The 24,524-nt window shown below is 40.2% G+C and overlaps 1 protein-coding gene across 1 annotated transcript in view; it reads right to left on the reverse strand.

Moving 5' to 3' along the window:
• Positions 1–2,553: 2,553 nt before the first annotated feature.
• Positions 2,554–24,524, reverse strand: part of plch1 (phospholipase C, eta 1) — a 48,195-nt gene continuing 26,224 nt past the window's right edge. Inside the window, exons 7-19 of the mRNA XM_047822818.1 lie at positions 23,299–23,489; positions 21,386–21,448; positions 18,015–18,094; positions 15,789–15,886; positions 15,383–15,562; positions 13,230–13,337; positions 11,720–11,844; positions 11,530–11,614; positions 10,072–10,218; positions 8,890–8,969; positions 7,540–7,599; positions 6,855–7,200; positions 2,554–6,009 (exon numbers count right to left, since the gene is read on the reverse strand). Of these exons, the coding sequence (XP_047678774.1) occupies positions 3,713–6,009; positions 6,855–7,200; positions 7,540–7,599; positions 8,890–8,969; positions 10,072–10,218; positions 11,530–11,614; positions 11,720–11,844; positions 13,230–13,337; positions 15,383–15,562; positions 15,789–15,886; positions 18,015–18,094; positions 21,386–21,448; positions 23,299–23,489 (3,860 nt within the window). The 3' untranslated portion in view covers positions 2,554–3,712. The remainder of the gene's footprint in view (positions 6,010–6,854; positions 7,201–7,539; positions 7,600–8,889; positions 8,970–10,071; positions 10,219–11,529; positions 11,615–11,719; positions 11,845–13,229; positions 13,338–15,382; positions 15,563–15,788; positions 15,887–18,014; positions 18,095–21,385; positions 21,449–23,298; positions 23,490–24,524) is intronic.

Consider the following 24,524-nt stretch of genomic DNA (forward strand, 5'->3'; position numbering starts at 1 on the left):
CCAGGTGTATTAGATCCATTCAGTATTATTGTATATACGTTAGTTCATTTGTGATTATGTGTGTAATATGCAATTACATGAAAACTCTTGGGTTAGAAAACTTTAGGGTTTATAAGTATATGCTTTAAGATGCACAGTATATGAATAATACATAATGTACAACATTGCAATCCATTTCTCACTCCAATGTTTTGTCTCTGATGGTTCCAAGATTGCTTCACGTTTATTAATTAAGTCTATGCATCTTCTTCTTCTTCTTTTTTGCCAATGGTCTGGTCTTATTCTTGCTTCACATTTTAGAGTATGGCCTAGCCCTTTTATTTGTTACACATCAGTTTAGGTGAACAGTCTAATCCAGGGGTCGGCAACCTGAGGCTCCGAAGCCACAAGTGGCTCCTTCATCCCTCTGCTGCGGCTCCCTGTAGATTTGGAAAATAAATATTTCATTTAAATTTATTTTATTTTAGTTAGTTAGTTTTTAAAAAAAAAATAATTTTAAATTCTAAGATTATGATGCGGGGGGCACGGTGGCTTAGTGGTTAGCATGTTCGCCTCACACCTCCAGGGTCGGGGTTCGATTCCCGCCTCTGCCTTGTGTGTGTGGAGTTTGCATATTCTCCCCGTGCCTCTGGGGTTTCCTCCGGGTACTCCGGTTTCCTCCCCGGTCCAAAGACATGCATGGTAGGTTGATTGGTATCTCTGGAAAATTTTCCGTAGTGTGTCAGTGTGTAAGTGTGTGAGTGAATGAGAGTGTGTGTTTGCCCTGCGATGGGTTGGCACTCCATCCAGGGTGTATCCTGCCTTGATGCCCGATGACGCCTGAGATAGGCACAGGCTCCCCGTGACCCGAGAAGATAAGCGGTAGAAAATGAGTGAGTGAGTGAGTGAGATTTTGATGCTCTTGTAACATTAAAATAAACCGTGTCTCTCAAAATATGCGTCATAATTGCCGACTTGCGAAATACGACACACAGAAGCAGACGCGTTTTTGGTTTGCTGCAGCCAGAAAGTTAAAATTTTGATGTCATGAATACGAAGAGGACTCAATGTGACATTGAACATTTTATTTGAAAGTAACCTTCAACCCAGCGACTTTTTTGTTAAGTTTAGTTCAAACTGTTCAAAATATTTTTGTTTGCCTGTTCATTGTTCAGTTCATTGATTTTATAAATGCAACACACTACAGTTTTTTCTACACTTTCCATAAAGGTAAAAAAAACATACTGTATATGCAGGCTATCTTTTAGATGTCAAAGGGTCTTTGTGGCTCCCTGTTTTTTTTTTTTCTGTAGGAAACGGGTCCAAATGGCTCTTTGAGTGTTTAAGGTTGCCGACCCCTGGTCTAATACTTATTTCAGTGGATAATCTGAACTGGATGCTGTAGGTTTGCAAATATGAACAACTGCTGTGATCATAAAAACACCCCAAGGCGCACCTAAAAGCCTTAAATTTTCTCAAAAATCGTCCGTGCGCCTAATAATCCGGTGCGCCTTATGTGTCCACCGAGTTCCAAAAATCTGTAAAAATGCTGTTGTGCGACTTTGGTAAGCGCTCCGCTTGATTAACTGTCCGACCATTTCCCACTGACACAGGGACGTTATACATACAGTACACTACGTACGCTAGCAGCGATAAACCAATCAGAGAACATTACGTAATACGTACAGTACGTACGCTTACATCCACCACGCCTCCGATAGGTATAACTACCGGTATGTTGCAAAACAACATCTGTTTCTTCCTAACCATTTTGCGCTCCACACTCCAGTCCAGTAGGTGGCGATAAATGCACCTTAAGTTGGTTTGCCATCCGGCAATAAAAATCAGATGCTTACGAGGCACAATTCAAACTACAGGCTATCAGTTACACGGCTGTAAATTGGAATAGAGCTGCGAAAGGATTCAACATCAATGTATCTATGGTTCGGAAGTGGACGAAGCAAGAAAATGTACTGCGCCAAGTTAAGAAGACACAGTAGATGAGGACTTTGATGGATTTGAGGGAGAAGATTTTAAAAAAAAATAGTGTGTGTGTATTGTTAAATAGTAATAAAGTTCAACTAAACTCACTGTTTTGCTTCTGTTACCTTTTTTTTTGGACCGTATGTTTTAGCATGCGCCTAATAATACGGTGCGCCTTATGTATGGGTTAAGTACAGAAATAGACCCCGTAATTGAGACTGCGCTTTATAATCCGGTGCGCCTTATGGTGCAGAAAATAATGTACATGGCGTCACATCCTGCTTATACTGTTTGTCCTTACATGTCTACACCTGTATTGTGTAATTAAGAATAATTATCATTATTATTCTTATTATTATTCATTAGAGGATGAATTCTCTTTTGTCTCTGGTTCCCTTCAAGGTTTCTTCATGTCAACCGGGTAACCCAATTTCCTCCCCCGGTCCAAAGACATGCATGGTAGGTTGATTGGCATCTCTGGAAAATTGTCCGTAGTGTGTGAGTCTGTGGGTTGGCACTCCGTCCAGGGTGTATCCTGCCTTGATGCCCGATGACGCCGACCTGAGATGTTCGGATAAGCGGTAGAAAATGAATGTCACCAATGGCTTGTTCTATATGGATCTAAAACTACACTCTGTAAAGTAGCATTGTGATGATGTTTATGTGACGTTGTTAAAGGCAACAACCAAATACAATTGAACTGAAACATGCTGATTAATTTAATGACAAACAGTACTTTATTGCATTGGTAAGAGCATTTTATGAACAAAAACCAAAAGAAAAATCGAATGCCCTTTAAACAGAAAAACTCAAAAACACAACTGGCTCAGTTAATAATCTAGACCTGAAACTGCCTCAGGCTAGTTGTGCTAGTACTGTGAAATGCTTCCTTTCTAAAAGAAAGACAATAATCCGACCATCAAGTGTCATTTTTTTTGCTATCTGTATCAAAACAATTACAAAAATAAAAACTTTAACCTCACAGGGTTTTTTCATTGAAACTGAAGTAATGTTTATAATAAATGAACTCATGCCTGAAAGAAAGTGTAAGAAACCAGCTGGCAAGTTTTTTACTTCTTCTTGTGTTGCTCTCTGTTCATGGAATGTAGTAAATGTTTTACGTAAACAGGGCACAGACACATCTATCTATTATCTGTGCATAGTCATGCTGAATATGTCCACAGTTAACATGCTGGAACAACACATATCGTTATCAAATTTAAAACCCATAGGGCCTTAAGTAGGGGCACATTTGACTAATATGTCAATGGATATGCAAACACCAGAGACAAATAACAAAAACTGATACAAGAAAACTGGACAAATGGTAGATTTCAGAATGGAAGCCCCTCTAAGTCAGTTAAGAACCATTTAAAAAAGGGACAAACAAATGAGAAATGTCTTCATTTCAAAAACAACCATCATTAAACTTGTTATTTCTACAATACAAACTCCAAACGACAACATTTAAAAGCTTGACTTAGGCTAATTTTTTGTAGTGCGTCTAAGACAGGAACTTGCATGTTCAGGTTCTATGGCAATATTTACACAATACTGGAAGCTTTGATTTAGATTTTTTTTTTTTTAACGCTGTACTCGTGCACGATTAGAGTACACTATTGTTCATTGGCGTTGGAAGTGTGTATGCTTAAAAGCACAAGTACAGCCTTAGAATCTGTGAAATATTAAACATTGAAAGGGAATTCACAATGGCAGCAAGTTTGGATACAGCCAAATTAGGAAGATAATTTCAAATTCTTAGAAGGAAGTAGACCTCAGGCTCAGAGGAATTATGAGGGAGCACAGAGTCATCAGCATAACTCTGATCATGGTAGCTATAACAAAGCTTCCTGCATGATCCCTCAGGCAGGCCACGGTCTTCCAGCCCTGCCTGCTCCAAGTATCCGGCAATGTAGGAGCCAGTGGAATGCCTATTGTTGTGGGGATTTTGAGTGGAGACTGTTTTATTACGGAGAACAACATCAGAAGAAACCCCTGCAGGTCGTAATTTGAGAGCTTCCTGCTGCCTCTCCCGGGCACGACTGGCTATGTGGCGTACCCGACTTTGACTACGTGAGGAAAGCTTTCGAGACAGAACAGGTGGAGGTTCATTTGACTCCTCTGTGGAAACTACAGAATTGAGTGGCACTGGTGGGAACACTGAGAGAAACTTTGGGTTCGGTTGTAATTGAGAGGGTATGGTGCGAGGGTCTACATCATCTAAAGTCACTAGTTTACGAAGCTGTTCTGTCAGAGGGTCTGAAGCCTGTGGCTGATTGGCCCGGCCACGCATCCGCTTCAGGTCTCGCATGGCTGGAGTGATGAAGCTGCGGCTGATGACTTTGTACTTGCTCTGGAAGTTGCACGAGATATCCTCAGATGTTAAGTCACCCAAGCTCTTAGACTTACAAGTACTTGGATCTGTTTGGACTGGAGATCCAACAAGGTAGATCCCTTTGTATATCTCAGATTCAGTTTGTTTCAAAGCCTGGTTTTGTTGCAAAGAATATTGCTTAGGTGGAACAACAGTATCTTTGTATTCCACAGATGTATAGATCATATCACAATCAGACCCAGACATATAGCAGACATTCTGTGGTTTAGAGTTGATGTCTTGAGACCTTAAAAGATATTTTGAGGAAGGAAACCCATTCTGTAATTGCTGTGTCTTGCAGATCATACCATTCTTGTCCCTAGTCTCAACATGCCTGTTACTATAAGTGACCCCATTGTACCTACCAGGCCTAAAATGTCCTGATAAAATAGCATTACTTCTGTTACACTGCTCTGTCTGGGGCTGGTCGATTTGGTATTCATGCTGATGAGTTCTGGAAACAAAAGGTATTTGTGGGGATGAAGTATGAATCAGTGAAGATTCTGTGAGTTTATATGAATGGTTGCTCAGTGAGGGTGGTAAGTAAAGAGAATTCTGTTCTGACTCATGATGTGATGATGCCAGAGTCAAGGTACCATCCAAGGGTTCTCCATCCACATTAACCTCCACTTCCATCAAGCTGCTGCTAACAGAGTCATGACAGATAAGGAAACGCTCTGAGGCTGTGCTGTTTATGGAGGTGTCTTTGTAACATTCATATTTCCAATTCTGTGAAAACTCAGGGGTATGGCAATGGGAATTGGAGCTTTTTTTACCTTTAGGTTCCCATCTACTGTTCTCTTTTACTTCTCTTTCAAAAGTTATCTTGCTAAAAGGGGGACACTTGCTGCCACTTGAAAATGTACAGTCCAAGTTCTCTAGGTTGTTGCAGATTGTCTGATCAGGAAAGTCATAAACAGAGACATGAGAAAGCACTTGCTCATCTAGAATAGTAAAGACAGTTGATTCAGTGGTCTCAGGACTACAAGGAAGGTGTTTTTCAATGGGCTGTTTGGCAATTTGTGATGAGTCCTGGATAATTTTTTGTGGGGTGCTGAATAGAGGGTTGCTGATTTGTGGAACAGATAACTGATTGGGTTTGGACCCTGAAGACAGACTTAAGCTCTGTTCAGCAGTCATTTCAAACTGACCAATAAGAGCTGATATGGACCCATATGAATCATACTCATTGCCTAGGGACACAGCATCAATGAGGTGAGACAGAGCACTGTCCTGAAGTGACTTCAATTCCTGCTGGCTAGACTGATGTAGTGTGGGTGGAAAAGGAGTCATGTCAAAAGAGGAAGGTATATCAAATGAAGCTGCTTTGGATGTTTTGTTACTTGTAGGAGCCTCCCTTTGGTGGACCTCAGTCTGCAAGCTAACATTATGGTCAATTTGATCCAAGAATCTCGATTGACCTTGTGCAGGCCTTTGAGAAGGAGCTTTGGTTTGCAGGGTCAAACTATGCACAAGGGGTTCTGAAAGGACATCGGTGCTAGATTCACCACATTTTCCTATAACGAAGTAAGATGTTCCATCAGTTCCTGTACTCTCAGTAGTCCTCTGCTGGATCTGTTGGGTATGGTGGGGATTGTTGTCAAGGACATCAGGGACAGAGGTTTCAATGAGGAGATCCACAGAAGCAGACCTCGGCTTCTCCAAAAACATGTCTGTAGAAGAAGAAAACAGTGTCGGTGTCTGTCACAGAATTTTGCAAAACTTCAAAAACACCAAACTTAATACAGTCGACTCTGTTCACAAACACAAATGGAATGTGCCACCACATAGGACCGTGAGAGGAACAAGATTATGTAGACAACATCCAGTTTTCTGCTTATTTTCCTCATGTTTGCAAAATAACCAACACGGACAATATGATCTTATGCAAAATAAGCAAAAAGTGTAATACAGATGTTTTAGATGAGGCAACCAGAGTAAGGGTTGTGGATTACCTGCTAGGTTTCCTAGTCAGTTTTCTACTATAAAGAGGAACAATAGTAAAGACAGAACAAGACAAAATCAAGTTAAAGTATTGAGGAGGAAAAGTACGCCTGTCTTCAAAACATGTGTTAGCACAAAGAAATACAAGCGGCTAAAACAATGGAAGAATGTGGAAGAAAAGTCAGATCAATGAAAGATCATCACATTTGACAAAAATTGTTTAACAGATGTTTCATATTTTTTGAAGCACAACATAATCCCAGCTTCATTCGTTGTAATAAATCTTAAACCTGTTTCTGTTTCTGGTTTTCAGGCCTGCCAATTAATAGCAATTAATTAATTAGCAATTAATGCCCCTTTATCTTATTTTATGTTCAATCCACAATGGTGGTTAATATGAAACTAGACACTCTGGGCTTTTGTAATGTGTAGTGCTTCATAAGCATTTCCCTTTTTACCTAGCCTACTGGGGTGAAATATTCATAAAAAACACTTCCAAAAAACTAAAAGTACTTATGTACAGGAGTTTAATAATAATAAATTGATAAAGCTAAACACTGGATGTTAAGCTCACCAGTTATAGTGCTGGCTCCCTCTTGCTCAGAAGAGGATACAGTAAGCCGGCCCTGTAGGAGCCTCTCCAGGGGCATGGAGACTGGCCGGTGCTGGAGGTCCATCCTGGGACCCACTTTCTCCACAACTTGTTGCTTGCTATCCCCATTGCAGCTTTCTTCCTTGTCCAGTGAGATTTCAGACAGTATCATTTTTGTCTTCTTGCGTCCTTTGGCTGGAGCACTAGCCGTCCTGCGCAACAGGTGGTTACTCAAAGAGCGTTTACGTGGTAGAACACCAAATTGTGTGTCCACAGAGGACTTGGAGCCCTTGCTGAAGAAACCCCGGAAACCCCGTAACTGACGACCCTGCAAAACCATGATTAATTGTATAAATTAAACATAAGGTGGATAATACGCCATATGCTATGCCTTAGCCAACACACAGTAACTTAACATCACACAGGTTTGGAAAATACAATTCAAAAGGTAAACAGCTTCACAAAGCTGTGAGACACCAAACAGAATTCATCTTTTTTTTTATTACACTCTATGACCCACAGATGGCGCCATAATACACTCACAAAACAAGCCACTCTGACATTTTAACCTAGAGACAGAGAGAATAAAGACGTGGAGGCAGAGCTCAAACATGGAACAGTGAGTATCATGCAGTGACATGCAGCACACTCAGTACACTAACAGTACCTTATTAGCTCCTAGAAAGTGCAATATGGTATAGCTGGGATTGAGGATTAGGGGACTCCACTGGAAAGAAGAAAGGTAATAGATGGCACAAACACAACCCAACTTTCCTTAATATATTAACAGTAAACATTAAAAACATTTATTTTGTATGATTATTTTTCTATAGCACAACACAAAGCATTATATTCCTTTTATACTGAAGTAATTAACAACTTCAAATTATTTGATAATTAAAATACTCTTATTAGAGAACAACACACCGTAAGTTTTATCTGCTTAATATTTATCCATTTTAAATTATTGTGTAATGTCTGAGAGGTGAGTTTACACATTCCCTTGACAGCTATTTACTAAGTTTTAGTCTAGAAGTCAAACATTTGTCTGTAAAGCATAATCTCCTCTAAAGATTTTTAGGGTAAAAAAAATATACTATAGAGACTCCTTCCATAAACACTTAATAATTATCTCTTTACAGAACATTTCGCCACATTAACGATTAGAAATCCTTTTGTTAAATAACATTTTGAGACGATTCATTAGCAATCTTAGATTACGAGCAGAAAAACTATCCGACTAAATAGATTAAATTACATTATGTTGCCATATATTTTGTTTATAGCACATACCATTCTGTAAATTTCAGTTTATACTAATAGCCATCTGTATATTATGTTCATAGTACATATATATTCATCTGTATAATATGTTCATAGTACATACAGTACACATCTGTAAATTGTTTATAGTAATAGCCATATATTTTGTTACATCCTTCTGTAAATTTCTGTAATAATTAAAGCCATCTGTATATTATGTTCATAGTACACACACATCTGTAAATTACTTCTATATTACCACTTTATTTAGCTCATTTAAATCTTGTAAAAACTGTATATCCTGCACTTGCTGCTATTGCACTCTGGTTAGACTAGTGTAATGACAATAAAGTCTAATCTTATCTAATCTAATCAAATCTAATCTAATCTAAAGGGTTTGAGAGTGCTATGGTCTAATGCTAGTAAGATATGATTCATGAACAGGTTTTGTAAACATGAACAATTCTCAATTTATTTATATACTCCTTTAAATCATCTTCATTATTAGCATTACTTGTACTAATTGAATTACTAAAGAAATGACAGCTTGCAGGACAGACTGTCAACCTAAGCTGTGCTCTTGTCACATGTTGTATTTAATTAAACCTGAACAGTTTAGAAATTTCTGGCAACAACTAAAACCTCCTGTCAGCAACAGGACCCCAAGCAGACTTTCTTAGACATGCAGTGTTAAAGGTAAATGAATGATATCAGAGAATGCTAGACTAGGGAGTGTTAGCGGTCATGAGCTCACCTTGCCGTAGATATCATGCACTGAGATATGGACAAAGATGGATGCCTCCATCATGCCCTCCAGGTAGACGTGTCGATAACCTGCAACACGGTAGAAAGAGCAAGAGATTGAGATTTCTAGTGAAGTGTTTCAACTTTCCGGGGATAATTTGGATAATCTACGTTCTGTCAAATTGCTGCTGTAATCGTAAACACACATGCTATTATTTGTGTTTACCCTCTACACTGCTGTAATGTTTAACAATCTTACTATCCCGTGTTACCCCGTGTTATCATAGCTGTATCATAGCTGCCCCTGCACTCTGACCCCAAACTCCTCAGTTGGGGTATGTGAAGAAAAAAATTACACTGTGCTGTAATGTATATGTGGCAATAATAAAGGCTTCTATGCCTCTTCTATTGAATTCTATTCTACCCAGAAGAGGATGTGTTCCTTTCTGAGATTTGACATCCTGTAGTCTTCACTGTCTCATCACTCTCACCTCTTTCTTACTTATATCTAATTATACATATACATATCTTGTAAATCTACATTTACAGTTATGGCATTTGGTAGTTACTCAGAGAGACTTATATTTTTATCTCATTTTATACAACTGATGGTTAAGGTCCTTGCTTAAGGGCCCAACAGTGGCAGCTTGGTGGACCTGGGGTTTAAACTCACAATCAGTAATCCAACACATTAACCACTAAACTACTACATCCAGACATCTACATCCATAATTGTGTAAAGCTGCTTAGTCATAATGTCTGGTGACAGATAATAACATGGATCACAAAAGTACTAGATTTTTATTACAGAAGTGCACGATATTAAAAGGATAGTACTTATACGCAGGCGGCCATTAAGGAATAATAAAGTCTACATTTCACAACCTAAGTGCTTGAAATGAAGTGTTTTACAGGAACACATTATGATCTGCCAGTACCAGATGTTCTGTTTCTGCTCTCTCACGCTCCTCCTTGACAGCATCCGTTTAACACAACATTTAAGCCTGTCTTGCATAAAGGCACATCCGTACACTGTCTGTCCTGTTGTCTCTCACAAAAAGGGATCTGTTTCAATCGAGCAAAGGGAACGATGGCATGCTAATCTGACTTTTATCTCATCTTCATCTGCCAACCACCAAGAGCCTGAATAATGTTGGTGCAAAAAGCTGCTTGAGATGTTCTCCTCTCTCACCTGGCATGAGGCTGGTGAAGGCGACTGTCCTCTGGCCAACAAAGTCTCGCCCAATAGGATCATGATCCCATACTAGAAAACGTACTAATGCGATCTCAGGCATGTGCAGCGTGAACGATAGGGTTTCCTCCCACACCGGGTTAAAACCTGCATTAAGAGAATATACAAATATACAGTGTGAATTACTGAATAAACACAAACACACATCCAAATAAATAACAATGAAATAATTAAAGTCGATTATAGTTCATAATCCTTCATAGCTGCAATTTAATATAAAAAAAAAACAGGACATTTAATGGGAAAAAAAGAGAACACGTTATTTTTTAACTTAGTGATTAGTATATAAAATATATAAATAAATGTATAAATCGAGCATAAATAATTCAATTCAGTTTATTGGTTGGATATTACAATGGAGATTATCTCGAAGCAGCTTTATAGAGATATAAAAACATCGAATAAAAATGTAAAAGTTTAAAATGAAATTAATATTTATCCCTAACATTTATCCCTAGGTGTAATAAAATAAACTCAATAAATAATGTAGTATAAATTGAAATAGGTTTTAGAATCAAACACAGTTTGTCGGCATTGACTGAACATATTGATTGAGACATGCTGCAAAATAATAATAAGATTATAATTCCAGTTAATAAAATAATAATGACAATTATTATATTTGTCCGTTCTGTGACCAATATGTAGAAATGGGAAACTGTTGCTAAATGATGTATTTGTTTTTAAGCTCATACACTGAGTTTCTTGTATTATCATATCCTATATTAGTTTTCTTATAGTTTATAGTTTTCTCAAAAATAAATAAATAAATAAATAAACAAATAAATAAATAGATAAATAAATAAATAAATAAATAATGGAGCAATGACTTAAAAGATGATTGAAATAATCATTGAAAGTACAGATTTGTTATCATATTAATCATTAAAAAAAAATACTGTGTAATAAAACAAACTAAGTCTCTAACCAATTATTCATTTATTCATTCATTTTCTACCACTTATCCGAACTTCTCGGGTCACGGGGATCTCAGGCGTCATCGGGCCAGGATACACCCTGGACGGAGTGCCAACCCATCACAGGGCACACACATACACTCATTCACTCACGCACTCAGACACTACGGACAATTTTTCCAGAGATGCCAATCAACCTACCATGCATGTCTTTGGACCGGGGGAGGAAACCGGAGTACCCGGAGGAAACCCCCGAGGCACGGGGAGAACATGCAAACTCCACACACACAAGGCGGAGGCGGGAATCGAACCCACAACCCTGGAGGTGTGAGGCGAACGTGCTAACCACTAAGCCACCGTGCCCCCCTCTCTAACCAATTAATGAATTATTTATTTAAAAATTCACCAGCGTAAATAATTCAATCGCTATTTTGTTTTTTCCTTCATTGTGACTATATGCTGCCATATATATATATATTACCATTATCGTCAACAACCCGGGTCTGTTCTTTACAGCAGTCCACTGGAAGACCAATAATCTCCACCTCCACAAAGGGGTCAATAATCTAAGAGGAAAAGAGGAAAAAAAACACAGTTTAAGTCACATTCATTTCTGGATATTCCCTTCGTCCTACTGTGAATTCTGGGAAACTTGATTTTTGTCAGCTGACCTCTCCTCGATCCCCCAACATGGAGTCAGGTGGTTTAGGGAGCTGCTGGCCGCTGATGATTTTCAGTATCAGCTGTTTTTTAGGGTATGCTGGAAGAGGGTCATCGCTGTATGGATTAAAGGAACCTGGAACACACAAAGAGACAGAAAGACATTTTCAAGTCAGCAATATTTACATTCATACAATTATGTGTATACGAAGCTTGCTTTCTTTTTTGCATTTCTTACAGTACTTTCAGTTCCAAGGGTTATATCAAAGCACTCGTTCAACTCAGACAGAATTTCTATTAATGAATATAAACAAATGTATTTTTGATTGTTTGAATGAATCAAAATTTATGGAAGGAGTCTCCAGTGTAAGCAGTTTGGAACGGTCAGCGGTAAACCTGTTACATTACGGAGAGCCTTCAGGAGAATCTGCGTCTCTCAAAAAAAGGTTTTATTTACTTTATTTACACTAAAGCGATAAATAAATTAAGGCGATTAAGCGATAGTTTATAGCTACCATAATGAAAGAGATCATAGAAAATGACTTGTTTTGTTGGTGTTTCACATTAAATGCGAGTATAAATGGAAACAAATTAAAAGTCAAATTGATAAACATTAACAAACTGCTGTGGTATAAGAGGAATAAAGAATTTCACATGTTCTGTTGTAGGAAAATATCTAATGAATATGAGTAGGTTGAAATGAAGTGACGTGACATACGGCGTATGTACGGTGACCCATACTCAGAATTTGTTCTCTGCATTTAACCCATCCAAAGTGCACACACACACAGCAGTGAACACACACCCAGAGCAGTGGGCAGCCATTTATGCTGCGGCGCCCGGGGAGCAGTTGGGGGGGTTTGGTGCTCAAGGGCACCTCAGTCATGGCCGGCCCGAGACTCGAACCCACAACCTTTGGGTTACGAATCAGACTCTTTGACTATTAGGCCACGACTGCCCCTAAACACTGGGATGTTTAGGCGAAGGATATATTGGACGTCTAGAAACCTTAAAGAGAAATAGCCAACCCTTGTAAGATCCTACAGATGTACAATAGCAGCTCTGGTTGGATTCTGCTTCATGAAGATTTCGGACAGCCGACAAGAATTTGCCGACCCCATGAGGACATCGATGAGAAGAACCTCTTAATCAATGTACAAAATAAAATTCTACATACTCCATCTGGTTACTGGATACTGGATCTCCATCACTGATGATAAAAAGGCTTCAGCACAGCGAGTTGGTGTCGAATCTATAATCAACTCAGACGATGAGCTGATTTATAAGTTGCTCGGGAGCGTCCGCTTACAACTGACAACTCCAACTGATTAGATCTGACTGTAGGACCATATATATATAAACCCTAAACTCTTTGTTGTTTATAATAATTTATAATCACACGTCACCCAACTGAGGATGAGGTTCACTTTTGAGTCTGGTTCCTCTCAAGATATCTTCGTCTTCCATCTAGAGGAGATCATGTTAGCGTGTTTACCTTTAACTATAGAGACCTTTACATACCATTGCACATGGGTGGGGGTTTCAAGACGTAGCCACTTCCTCCGTTGACCATGAACTTCGCCCGGTTCAGCTGCATCATTCGGCCTTCGGTCTGATAGTTCAGAGCCACTTGGGGAAAGAAAACAACACCGACATTTATTTATATATCCTTCCTTCATTACTTCATTCCTTCAGGTTATTCGTTTACCTGAATGACGTTAAATCGCCCGCAAGAACAAAACGCTGCACGGTTTCATTTCCTGTTCTGATCGGTACAAATGTAAAATTTACACAAACCCAAAAGAGACGACAGAGAATTCAGTTGCAGTTTCTTTCGGTCCAATTCACAAAGGTTTATTACTCAGACAGACCTGACTGTCTGTCTGTCTGTCTGTCTACACATCGTCTCTTTTGATTCCCGGCTCTTTTATATCGTTCTGTCTCGCTCGCTACCTCCTGCTGTCACTCTCTCTATGACTCTGCTGTTCTAAGCTCTCACATTAATCCAGTTCTGGTTTGCAGAAAATCCTCGATTTCAAGACTGATGTTCAGTACGTGGACTACAGACATGAGTTAAGAGTATTTGTCATGTCTTAGGGTTTATGTACGTATAGTGGCGTGAACAAATCAGTAGCTACTGGAATAAGCAGATTTCATGTATGAGCTATTCCTTTTAATTCATTCGTTCATTTTCTACCGCTTATCTGAACTTCTCGGGTCACGGGGAGCCTGTACCTATCTCAGGCGTCATCAGGCATCGAGGCAGGATACACCCTGGACGGAGTGCCAACCCATCGCAGAGCTCACACAAGCACACTCTCATTCACTCACACACTACGGACAATGTTCCAGAGATGCCAATCAACCTACCATGCATGTCTTTGGACCGGGGGAGGAAACCGGAGTACCCGGAGGAAACCCCCGAGGCACGGGGAGAACATGCAAACTCCACACACACAAGCCGGAGGCGGGAATCGAACCCCCGACCCTGGAGGTGTGAGGCGAACGTGCTAACCACTAAGCCACCGTGTCCCCCTCCTTTTAATTTATTTTTTATTTATACATTTATTTATATATTTTATTTATTTGTTGTTAATGTGGTTTCCAGGCAAACAACTAGAATTAATAGAAATAAAGATAATAATAATCTTGTAAAATCCAAAAAGCTGCTAAAATCCTCTTTACAAATCTACATACATAAAAGAAAATAATTCTAATTATGGAATTTTAAAAACAAAAGGTTTTTCTATATTTTTTTACCCATGAGCTACCAGTTAAGACTCTAGGTGGCACACTCGAGTTTTTATATTTACATTATATGTATGGCATTTGGCAGAGACACTTATCCAGAGCAACCTACATTTATCTAATTTATACAGCTGAGCAACTGAGGGTTAAGGGCCTTGCTCAGGGGCCCAGGGGTGTCAGATTGGTGTCCCTGGGATTTGAACTCATGACGATCGGTAGTCCAACACCTTAACCACTGAGCTACCACATGCCCACTTTATCTGCCCAGTTGCCTCAGTTATGAACTTCTGACATTCCCACCCCTGAAAGAGCTGGAAGAAAACAAGTTAACCCAAAACGTGTGTTTGAGGAGGTGTTTATTTTCCCCAAATACAAAAAGAAAGCACATGTTGTTATATTATTGTAAGTCGAGACAGCTGATAGATAAGAAGGTCATTCATGTGGTCAATCATGTGCATCTGTGGAGTCATTACAGCATGGTGACTAAGCACAATATGCAGTTCAGAGAACAATTACATGGCTTCATAAACTGTTCAGCACATCATTCAGAGAAGCTCAACACAGCTGAGGCTGGAAACCTGAGAGGTTTGTGTTAAAGCCTGGACAAAGTCCTGCAGACTAGAACGTCCTAAATTTACCAACATGGATCAAACATGAAAATATATTCAATGAATTATTGCAAGAAGATGATGACTGGCTCTCTTAATGAGTGCTTTATTAAAGGCAGGTGCTTAATTAGTCTAATTAGAGTAATAAAGTCTTCTGTCTTTTTATTGCGACTAGATCTAAACAATTCCAACAAGATCAATTCTTACATTTCTCAATTCTTGGATCGTTATTGAATTTGGCTTTATTTCTCACCTAATATGTATTTTAGATGTAAATAAATTTATAAACATATAAAGGTTTTTTTTTCTGGTCCTCACCCAGTTGGCATCCCACGTTCCAGTAAGTCTGAGGGTTAAAGTTGCTGGAGTCGATGCGGTAGGCAGAGGGGTAAATCCGTGAGAGCTGCCGCTGGTTAAAGCTCAGGAAGCGTTCGGCCCGGTGGTGCACCGGGTGTTGAGCTCGAGTCTCGCTGAATGACAGCACGTTACAAACAGGACCTTTAAAAAGATAACAGAGGTTTAACAATAAAGCTACGACCAACTGTAGGTGTTACTCCTAAAATAAATAAATAAATAAATAAATATAAATAATAATAACAATTATATATATATATATATATATATATATATATATATATATATATATATATATATATATATATATATTTATTTTTTTTTTTTTTACAGTTTGTGTGTGTGTGTGTGTGTGTGTGTGGGAACTCACCTTCATCCAGACACTCCTGAGAAACAACAGAATTGGTAAAGACGACCAAATCAGACAGGTCTCGGCTTAGCTTTATCGTCTTCCTCCTCCTTCCACCCCTGAGCGCGCACGCGCACACACACACACACACACACACACACACACACACACACACACACACACACACACACATATATATATGTAATAAAATGACAATGTACATATATACACATATACACACACTGCCTTTGAAGTATCAGCAGTGACAAGTAAAGGTCAGAAATTACATGCTGTCATGCTGAGAGAGAGAGTGAGAGTGAGAGAGAGAGAGAGAGAGAGAGAGAGAGAGAGAGAGAGAGAGAGAGAGAGAGAGAGAGAATCGAAAACAATTCTATTCAAAATTTGAAATTATTTGTCCCGACTTAACACACTCAGTCTTCATATAAAAAAGAAACCGCATTTCTCTAACAGCAAAGGCTACAACCCTAACTGAAACAAGAACACACACACACACACACACACACACACACACTACTTTTTGTTTCGTCAAATTACCAGTGATGTTCAGAACTGAACTGAGAGAGAGAGAGAGAGAGAGAGAGAGAGAGAGAGAGAGAGAGAGAGAGAGAGAGAGAGATTAGATTCAGACATTCAAACCTATTAAGAGGTAACATTCAGGTGGATGTGCCATTTTTATCCACTCACTGTACATGATGTACATGATTGCTAGCAGAGCCGAGATATACTACTATACTTTATCAAAACTCTAAACCATTTCTAATACATTTACTAATCTAGTGTGAGTCCATGCTGCATTTCTATGATACTTCATGAAATAACATTTACTGAGCGATTGTCTGCCCACATGTTTGTAAGAGGCACTTCATCCTCTGTAACCAAATCCAGCGTGAGTGTATTAAAGAGACTCATCAAAGCTGCCAGGTCCAAAGAGTCCACTTTCCCAGTCACAAACATCTCGCAGTATTCTTTACAAATGACATAACTCATTTGGTTAATGTGTGCCATTAAGTATGGCCAGAACACACACAGGCTTAATACACTAAAGTCTGTGTGCTCATGAGCTCCACTACCAGCTGTGGGCAAGTCGTGGCATGTGGTGGGCAAGTCGTGGCATGTTGTGGGCAAGTCGTGGCATGTTGTGGGCAAGTCGTGGCATAATGGTTAGAGAGTCTGACTCGTAACCCTAAGATTGTGGGTTCGAGTCTCGGGCCGGCCACGACTGAGGTGCCCTTGAGCAAGGCACCGAACCCCCCAACTGCTGCCCACTGCTCCAGATGTGTGTTCACTGCTGTGTGTGTGCACTTTGGATGGGTTAAATGCAGAGAACGAATTCTGAGTATGGTTCTCCGTACTTAGCCTTATGTCACTTCACTTTCACTTAACACCATGCACAGAAACCGGCAGCATGGGGCACGTGAGCTGTTCTTCTCATCTGATAGTGTCATGTGACTCGTCCAGTAAATCTTCTTGTTCCACAGCACGTCTGAGATCTCGGATTTGATTGGTCAGAGTAGAATCGACCTGTGACAATAGTCCCGCCCATTCGACAAATCGCAGCTGTATGTTCATTTTACTACGTTTATGATTTCTATATTAGCAGCTCGCGGATTTTTGTAACCTTTTAAACGTGGAAAAAAAATCTTCAGAACATGTTTTTGTTTGTTTGTTTGCTTGTTTTCCTAAGAAATTAAAAAAGCTGTTAAGTCATGTAAAATAAAAACTGGTAGCATATAGCTGTGGTATAACAGGAATAAAACAATCTATTATAGGATAATAACCAGCTTCAGGATGCTAACGTTAATAATGCCGCTTCATCACACCACCTTTAGTGTCTCTAAACATTTTCCTAGAAAAGTTTGTCCCTGGTTGTCACATTTCTGGAAAACATTTGAGTTACAAAGTGATTGGTTGCACTGATATATAATTAGTGAACCTTTTCTGGGAAACAATAACAGCACTGTGATTCTCCTTCTAATCTCTAACAAGCCTGGAGAGAATTGTCAATTATCTTGAACCTTCCTCCTTCCACGAGACTTGAATATTAAATGTAATATCTTTAACATGCCTTGACTTTCACATCTACTCAGACCACAGAGTTACAGAAAGGAAAGTAAGAAGGTCATTGCAAAACACTGGTTTGTGTCCAGCTACCATTTCCAAGGGTTGGCTGGGATTACAGTCAATCAGACCTAAGTACCAGGCTGGAAGGAGCTACTGAAGGTGTACCTGTTGAACTGTCCTCCTGTGTCCTGTCCATCATCGTCGGTGTCCACACTCTGGCATTTCAATTTTGATTTGGAGTGTCTCTGTGGGAAGACAAAAAAATAGCTTTTAAACTCATCACAGATCAACTGTGCTGTGTCCGTGTGTGTGTGTGTGTGTGTGTGTGTGTGTGTGTGTGTGTTTGTGTGTGTGTGTGTGTGTGTGTGTGAAGTGAAGTGAAGTGACAAACGGCTAAGTACAGTGAACCATACTCAGAATTTGTTCTCTGCGTTTAACCCATCCAAAGTGCACACACAGAGCAGTGGGCAGTTATTTATGCTGCGACGCCCGGGGAGCACCAAATGCTCCACGGGCACCTCAGTTGACTCGTAAACTTTAGGATTACGAGTCAGACTCTCTAACCATTAGGCCACGACTTGCCCCAATTCGCATATCCCAGGTTATGGGGTCACAGCGCAGGGTCAAGCCATAGGGACGGCGCCCCTGGAACAGGTGAGTTTAAGGACCCTGCCCAAGGACCCAACGTTGATGCTCAGCAGCTTGTGGACTCGAACCCCGACCTTCTGATCAAGATCCCAGTGCCTTAACCGCTGGATCATCACGTCCTCACGTGATGTGTGTGTGTGTGTGTGTGTGTGTGTGTGTGTGTGTGTGTGTGTGTGTGTGTGTGTGTGTGTATGTGTGTGCCTGTCTATCAGAGTTTTTTTTTTTAAATATTTGTCATATTCCATATTCCCTGTGCTTGTACTTTAAAGATATATAGACGTGTTTTGTTTTGATTACTTTCAGCTTATTAAATGTGAAACTCTTAAAATATGGAACTGAACTCACTCAGCTCGAACTGTACAACAGAAGCAAGTCTATTTATACATCAAGACAAACTTGGGAGCTCTGGTGACGTATCAGTAAAGTGGATTTAACGAATTTACTCCTATACAGCAGCATAAACGGGGCAGAACGTTTAAAGCTGAGAAGACGAGACAGTCATAATGGTCAAAACAGGTTTTTAATAAAGGCTATGCTGTTTAAATGGCGATGAAAGTCAGTGTGATTAAAGTGACAGTGTTCCCTGTGGAAACGTCTGCTAAGTAATGTTCCTGTGATTTAGAGAAAAGTAGCTCTGTGTTCCCGAAAACTATGCAAGATATTTTCTCCCTAACACAAATAATAAACTGAATATTTTATTACTTTGGTTTTATACCAAGCTGGTCTTGATTAATGCATATAATTAGATGTGAACTATTGTGAGGGCTTGGCAGAGCGTCAGCATCGGCCAGACAGGAAGTGGGTTGAAGTAACATAGACCGTGTGATGATTCTTAAGTTTTGTGTGTTTCTTTGTGCTTTCAGTGGCTGCTGTAGCCAAAAAGAAAGACATAGCATTTTTGGTTGTTTATTTGTTTTCTAAAATAAATATACCTGTATGACTGTTTTGTCCTTCGTAGTATGCTCTTTTTTTTTTAAATGAGGCGTTTTTCCAAGACCTCCGGGAAACACGCCCACTTCACGTCGTGGTAACGAAGCCCCTGGAATTTAGTGAATGCCCGTTCAACACGCTATGGTGCGAAGTTTTTTCTGCACTGCCAGTGGATTGTCGTGTGTATACCAAGCCTTCTATTGTTTCTGATTGTACTCTGTGTTCTGACCTCGCTTTTGTTCTTTCTTTACTATTTAGATTGTGTATTTTGGATTATTTGCCTGGCTGACTTTGGTTTGTTTGGTTCTTTTGATTTACTGCCTGTTTTTTTGACTCTGTCTCCTGTTTCGGATTGTTGTTAATAAACTACGGATTCATCACATCCAACCGCATCGTCACACACAGCTTTGTTTCTTCTTCGACTTAAAATCTTGCAGCATTTTTTTTAAAGATAATAAACAAAAGTTTCACCTCCATCCATTCACCTCCATCCGGCTCTGACCAAAGTGACCGGAATAAACCAAGACATACAATTTTCCGACTTGTAAATCGTCGCTGTCGGGCGGAATCCTCGTATCTCCAAAACCATTATTTTTCAGGAAATTTTAAAAAACGGCATATCTCAACTGCAATGCACAGGGTTTAGTCCGCGTCGCAGTGGATCGTCTTGCGCTAAATTCCTGTCCTCAGACGAGCAACAGAACTAGCGGGGTTCAAGAATTTTTTTTCTTTGAGCCCAGTGTTTTGAAGACATTTACCTCAGAAGACGTGTTGATTCATTGCGATTCTTCTTGAGGAGAAACATGCCGCGAAGCTCTCTCGCGGAGTGAAGAAAAGGTGGACAGTTGAAGTGTCCAATGGAGTTAAGAGATTTGCGCTCAAGCTATTTTCAAGACTTTAGATTAATGGTTAATAACTTGTAAAAATAACAGACCCACGTGGGGACTGACCGATAGCATCGATATGTGAAAAAATATGAAATCGACAAAATCTGGACATTGGAGGTTTCCGCCCGACAGCGACGGAATACGAAATTATCGGCAGGACTTGAACGCACAGAGAAGGTAGCAGAGCTAATTTAAGTGTAATTAATTACAAATATTTAAACAAACCTTAAATAACATTGGATTTTTTTTATATCGAGCTAATGACAGCTACAGATATCTATAAAAACTCTGCAGTGCCATTTTCAGGCTGTTATTCAGAGTGTTTTCTGTGCTAATTGGCAGTGAATATGCATGCACTGGGAGGCCTGAGCGCTCGGATCAGCATGACTGGCACTTCATTATCAGATGTTCCACACTTATCAATAGTAATTACTCTCCAAGTCCCTCAGCTGCTCTCTCAGTCCTCAGTCGAGATCCTGATGATGGACCACAAACGACCACAAAGAAAAAGAGAGACTTTCTGTCGAAAAGCCCTGCGTACGTTTCAGTAACTAATATAAATGTGTGATGACTTCATCAGAATTAGCAATAAAAAAATCCCGAATTTTTGAATTCATGAAAATTATCATAAGTCTAAGGAACAATCAGTGGCATACACAAGCAACAGAACACTACACACACACACACACACACACACACACACACACACACACACACACACACACACACACGTTATCATTTACATATGCTTTTTTTACTTAATCTATATTTTGGAATATCGACGCTTTCGTTTGATTATTTCATAATTTTTTATATTCTTTTTTTGGAGTTTTTTCCTTTTTCTAACTTGTCCAGATTTTGCAGGTCTTGTAAACCAAGTTTGGCTGTAAAAATGTACCCCTTTTTTTTGTCGTGTGAGTAAATCACCTGGGACTAAGTTGAACTGAAGTGAATTAAATCCACTTTTTTTTTTAATTCATACAAAAAATTGAGAGTATATAAGTGTGTAAGAGAATTAGTTGGAAACTTTTATTACTGTGGATATTAGTACACTGACTGTTATTTTCTCACCTTTTGCTTGAGGTTGCTTATGAAGGATCGACTCTGAGACTTCTTCATGCCTTCTTTGGAATTCTGACAAACAGAGACAACGATATTTACATTCTGACATTGTCAAAAGTTCTGTAAGGAAATCAAAAACGGTATGAAAGAGACTCTGAGTGAAAGAGAAAACAATGAGAGAGAGAGAGAGAGAGAGAGAGAGAGAGAGAGAGAGAGAGAGAGAGAGAGATTGTCCAAAGATTATTTGGACAATACTAGTCTTAAGTCCTTTATCTCAAACTGCTTTATCCTCGTTCAGTATACAAGAGAAAGATGGATAGTGCACAATACAGAGAGAGAGAAATACTGAGATGCAGCACCAGGAAGTGTGTGGATGTGTTTGTGGAAGCGAGAGAAGCAGAAAGTGAAAATATATACAGCATATCCGAGGAGGACAGAGAGAGAGAGAGAGAGAGAGAGAGAGAGAGAGAGAGAGAGAGAGAGAGAGAGAGAGACAGAGAGAGAGAGACAGAGAAAGAGAGAGAGACAACGAGAGAGACAAAGAGTGAGAGAGAGATGAGGAGAGAGAGAGAGAGAGAGAGAGAGAGAGAGAGACAAAGAGAGAGAGAGAGATGGGGAGAGAGAGAGAGAGAGAGAGAGAGAGAGAGAGAGAGAGACAAAGACTGAGAGAGAGATGGGGAGAGAGAGAGAGAGAGAGAGAGAGAGAGAGACAAAGAAGGACAAAGAAAGAGAGAGAGAGAGAGAGAGAGAGAGAGAGAGAGAGAGAGAGAGAGAGAGAGAGAGAGAGGAATACAATATAACAATATCAGTGGTACAGAGATGCCAAATGTAGGGAGGGCAAAAGAGATACCACACCAGTGAGAGATAAAGTAATATTGTACTAGAGAATTAAAGGAAGAGAGAGACTCTAAAAGAGATACCACACGAGAGGGTGACGGGGGGGGGGGTCTGGGAGATACCACCAAAGTGAGGGAAGAGGGAGAGAAACAGTGTGATTAATAGAGAGATAACCAGAGACAGAAAGCCCAGGCAGCGGTGTTGTTTTTTCTGCACTGCCATATTTGACGTGTGACACTTTTCAGGAACCTGCTGTGCATTTCAGATCATCATCTCTCAGAGTGACCTTGTAGCAGGAGTCCTGCTGATCGCATGTGCGAGTGTTCGCTTTCCCTCACACTTTCACACGCTTGCCCTCGTACAAGAACACAAAACATCCATATCGGCTCAAATCCAGCACGGTGGTGGTTAAGTCTCTGGGTTGTTGACCTGAGGATCAGGGTTCAAGCCCCAGCACTGCCAAGCTGCCACTGTTGGGCCCTTGAGTAAGGCCCTTAACCCTCACTGCTCCATGGGTGCTGTATCATAGTGTTGTGACCCTGTGCTCTGACAAATCACTGTGCTGTAATGTGTATGTGACCAAATAAAGTCTACTGTTCTGAATCCACATGGAGAAGTTCTTTCATTCATCTTCTACCGCTTATCTGAACTTCTCGGGTCACGGGGAGCCTGTGTCTATCTCAGGCGTCATCGGGCATCGAGGCAGGATACACCCTGGACGGAGTGCCAACCCATCACAGGGCACACACACACTCTCATTCACTCACACACTCACACACTACGGACAATTTTCCAGAGATGCCAATCAACCTACCATGCATGTCTTTGGACCGGGGGAGGAAACCGGAGTACCCGGAGGAAACCCCCTATGCACGGGGAGAACATGCAAACTCCACACACACAAGGCGGAGGTGGGTATCGAACCCCAACCCCAAAGGTGTGAGGCGAACATGCTAACCACTAAGCCACCATGCCCCCCAAATGGAGAAGTTAATGTAATGTAATCTCATCCTGCAGCAACGTAATGATGTGTGTGACGTTCATATGAGCTTGTGTGTCAGAGGAAGAGGAAGAGGAAGCTTTACCTTGCTCAGGTTTTTGTGCAGCCCTCCGTGTGTAGCTCGTAGCAGCGCTCGGATAGAGAAGCTGTCTGTGTCCTCCTTGTCCACGATCTGAGACTCTTTCAACAACGAGTCGAGCTTCTTCCTGATCTGGGACTCGACTATGTGCTCCGTGGGTCCGTTAGACTGCGCAGAGAAAAACAGACAAAAGCAACACAGTAGAGTTTTTAGTTAAGCAAATAAACACATGAATTAAGACCCGGTCGTGGCTGTGATTTTAGATCATGCTTGAAAAGGCAAAGATTATTTGGACAATACTAGTCTTAAGTCCTTTATCTCAAACTGCTTTATCCTCGTTCAGTATACAAGAGAAAGATGGATAGTGCACAATACAGAGAGAGAGATACTGAGATGCAGCACCAGGAAGTGTGTGGATGTGTTTGTGGAAGCGAGAGAAGCAGAAAGTGAAAATATATACAGCATATCCGAGGAGGACAGAGAGAGAGAGAGAGAGAGAGCAGGAGAGAGAGAGAGAGAGAGAGAGAGAGAGAGAGAGAGAGAGAGAGAGAGAGACAGGGAGAGAGAGAGAGAGAGAGAGAGAGAGAGAGAGAGAGAGAGAGAGAGAGAGAGAGAGAGAGAGAGAGAGAGAGAGAGAGAGAGAGAGAGAGAGAGAGAGAGAGAGATATAGAGGTTGATAGACTTAGTAGCGATAGATGCTATCCGTATAACTATAGATGTGCTAGCAAGTCTTTTTCTCTCTCTCATATCCTCTCCTACTCTCTCTCTCTCCCTTCTCTCTCAATTTTATTTCAAATTAATTAAGACACTTAAGAACAGAATAGAAATCGATTATACAAAAAATACAGTGAGGTCAGTTTGGACGTAGCACAGTGCTCATTTAGTAAACGCACAGCTAAACAATATGCTAATTGTGGCCGTTAATGTTAAGTTAACGTTATGCCAAGTCGTCCCAAATAAAACAATGCATGGGAAACGGCTTTGGCGTGTTAGTGTCAGTGCAGTATGTAACAAGCTATTGGAAACAAGCTAACGTTGACTAGATAAGTAAGATTTTAATCGCTAATATAGCAGATTCATGGAAAATTACATCCGTAATCAGCATTTTTGCCGCAGCAAATTTATGAATGTCTGCATCAACTACATTAAAGAGAATCTCTTTATTTACAGTTAATAAAATCCCCTACTTAATGGAGTTTGACATTAATTGAGCCGCAGCCACACACCTGACT

Source organism: Tachysurus fulvidraco, chromosome 13 (assembly GCF_022655615.1).
Source record: "Tachysurus fulvidraco isolate hzauxx_2018 chromosome 13, HZAU_PFXX_2.0, whole genome shotgun sequence".
NCBI classification, from domain to species: Eukaryota; Metazoa; Chordata; class Actinopteri; order Siluriformes; family Bagridae; genus Tachysurus; species Tachysurus fulvidraco.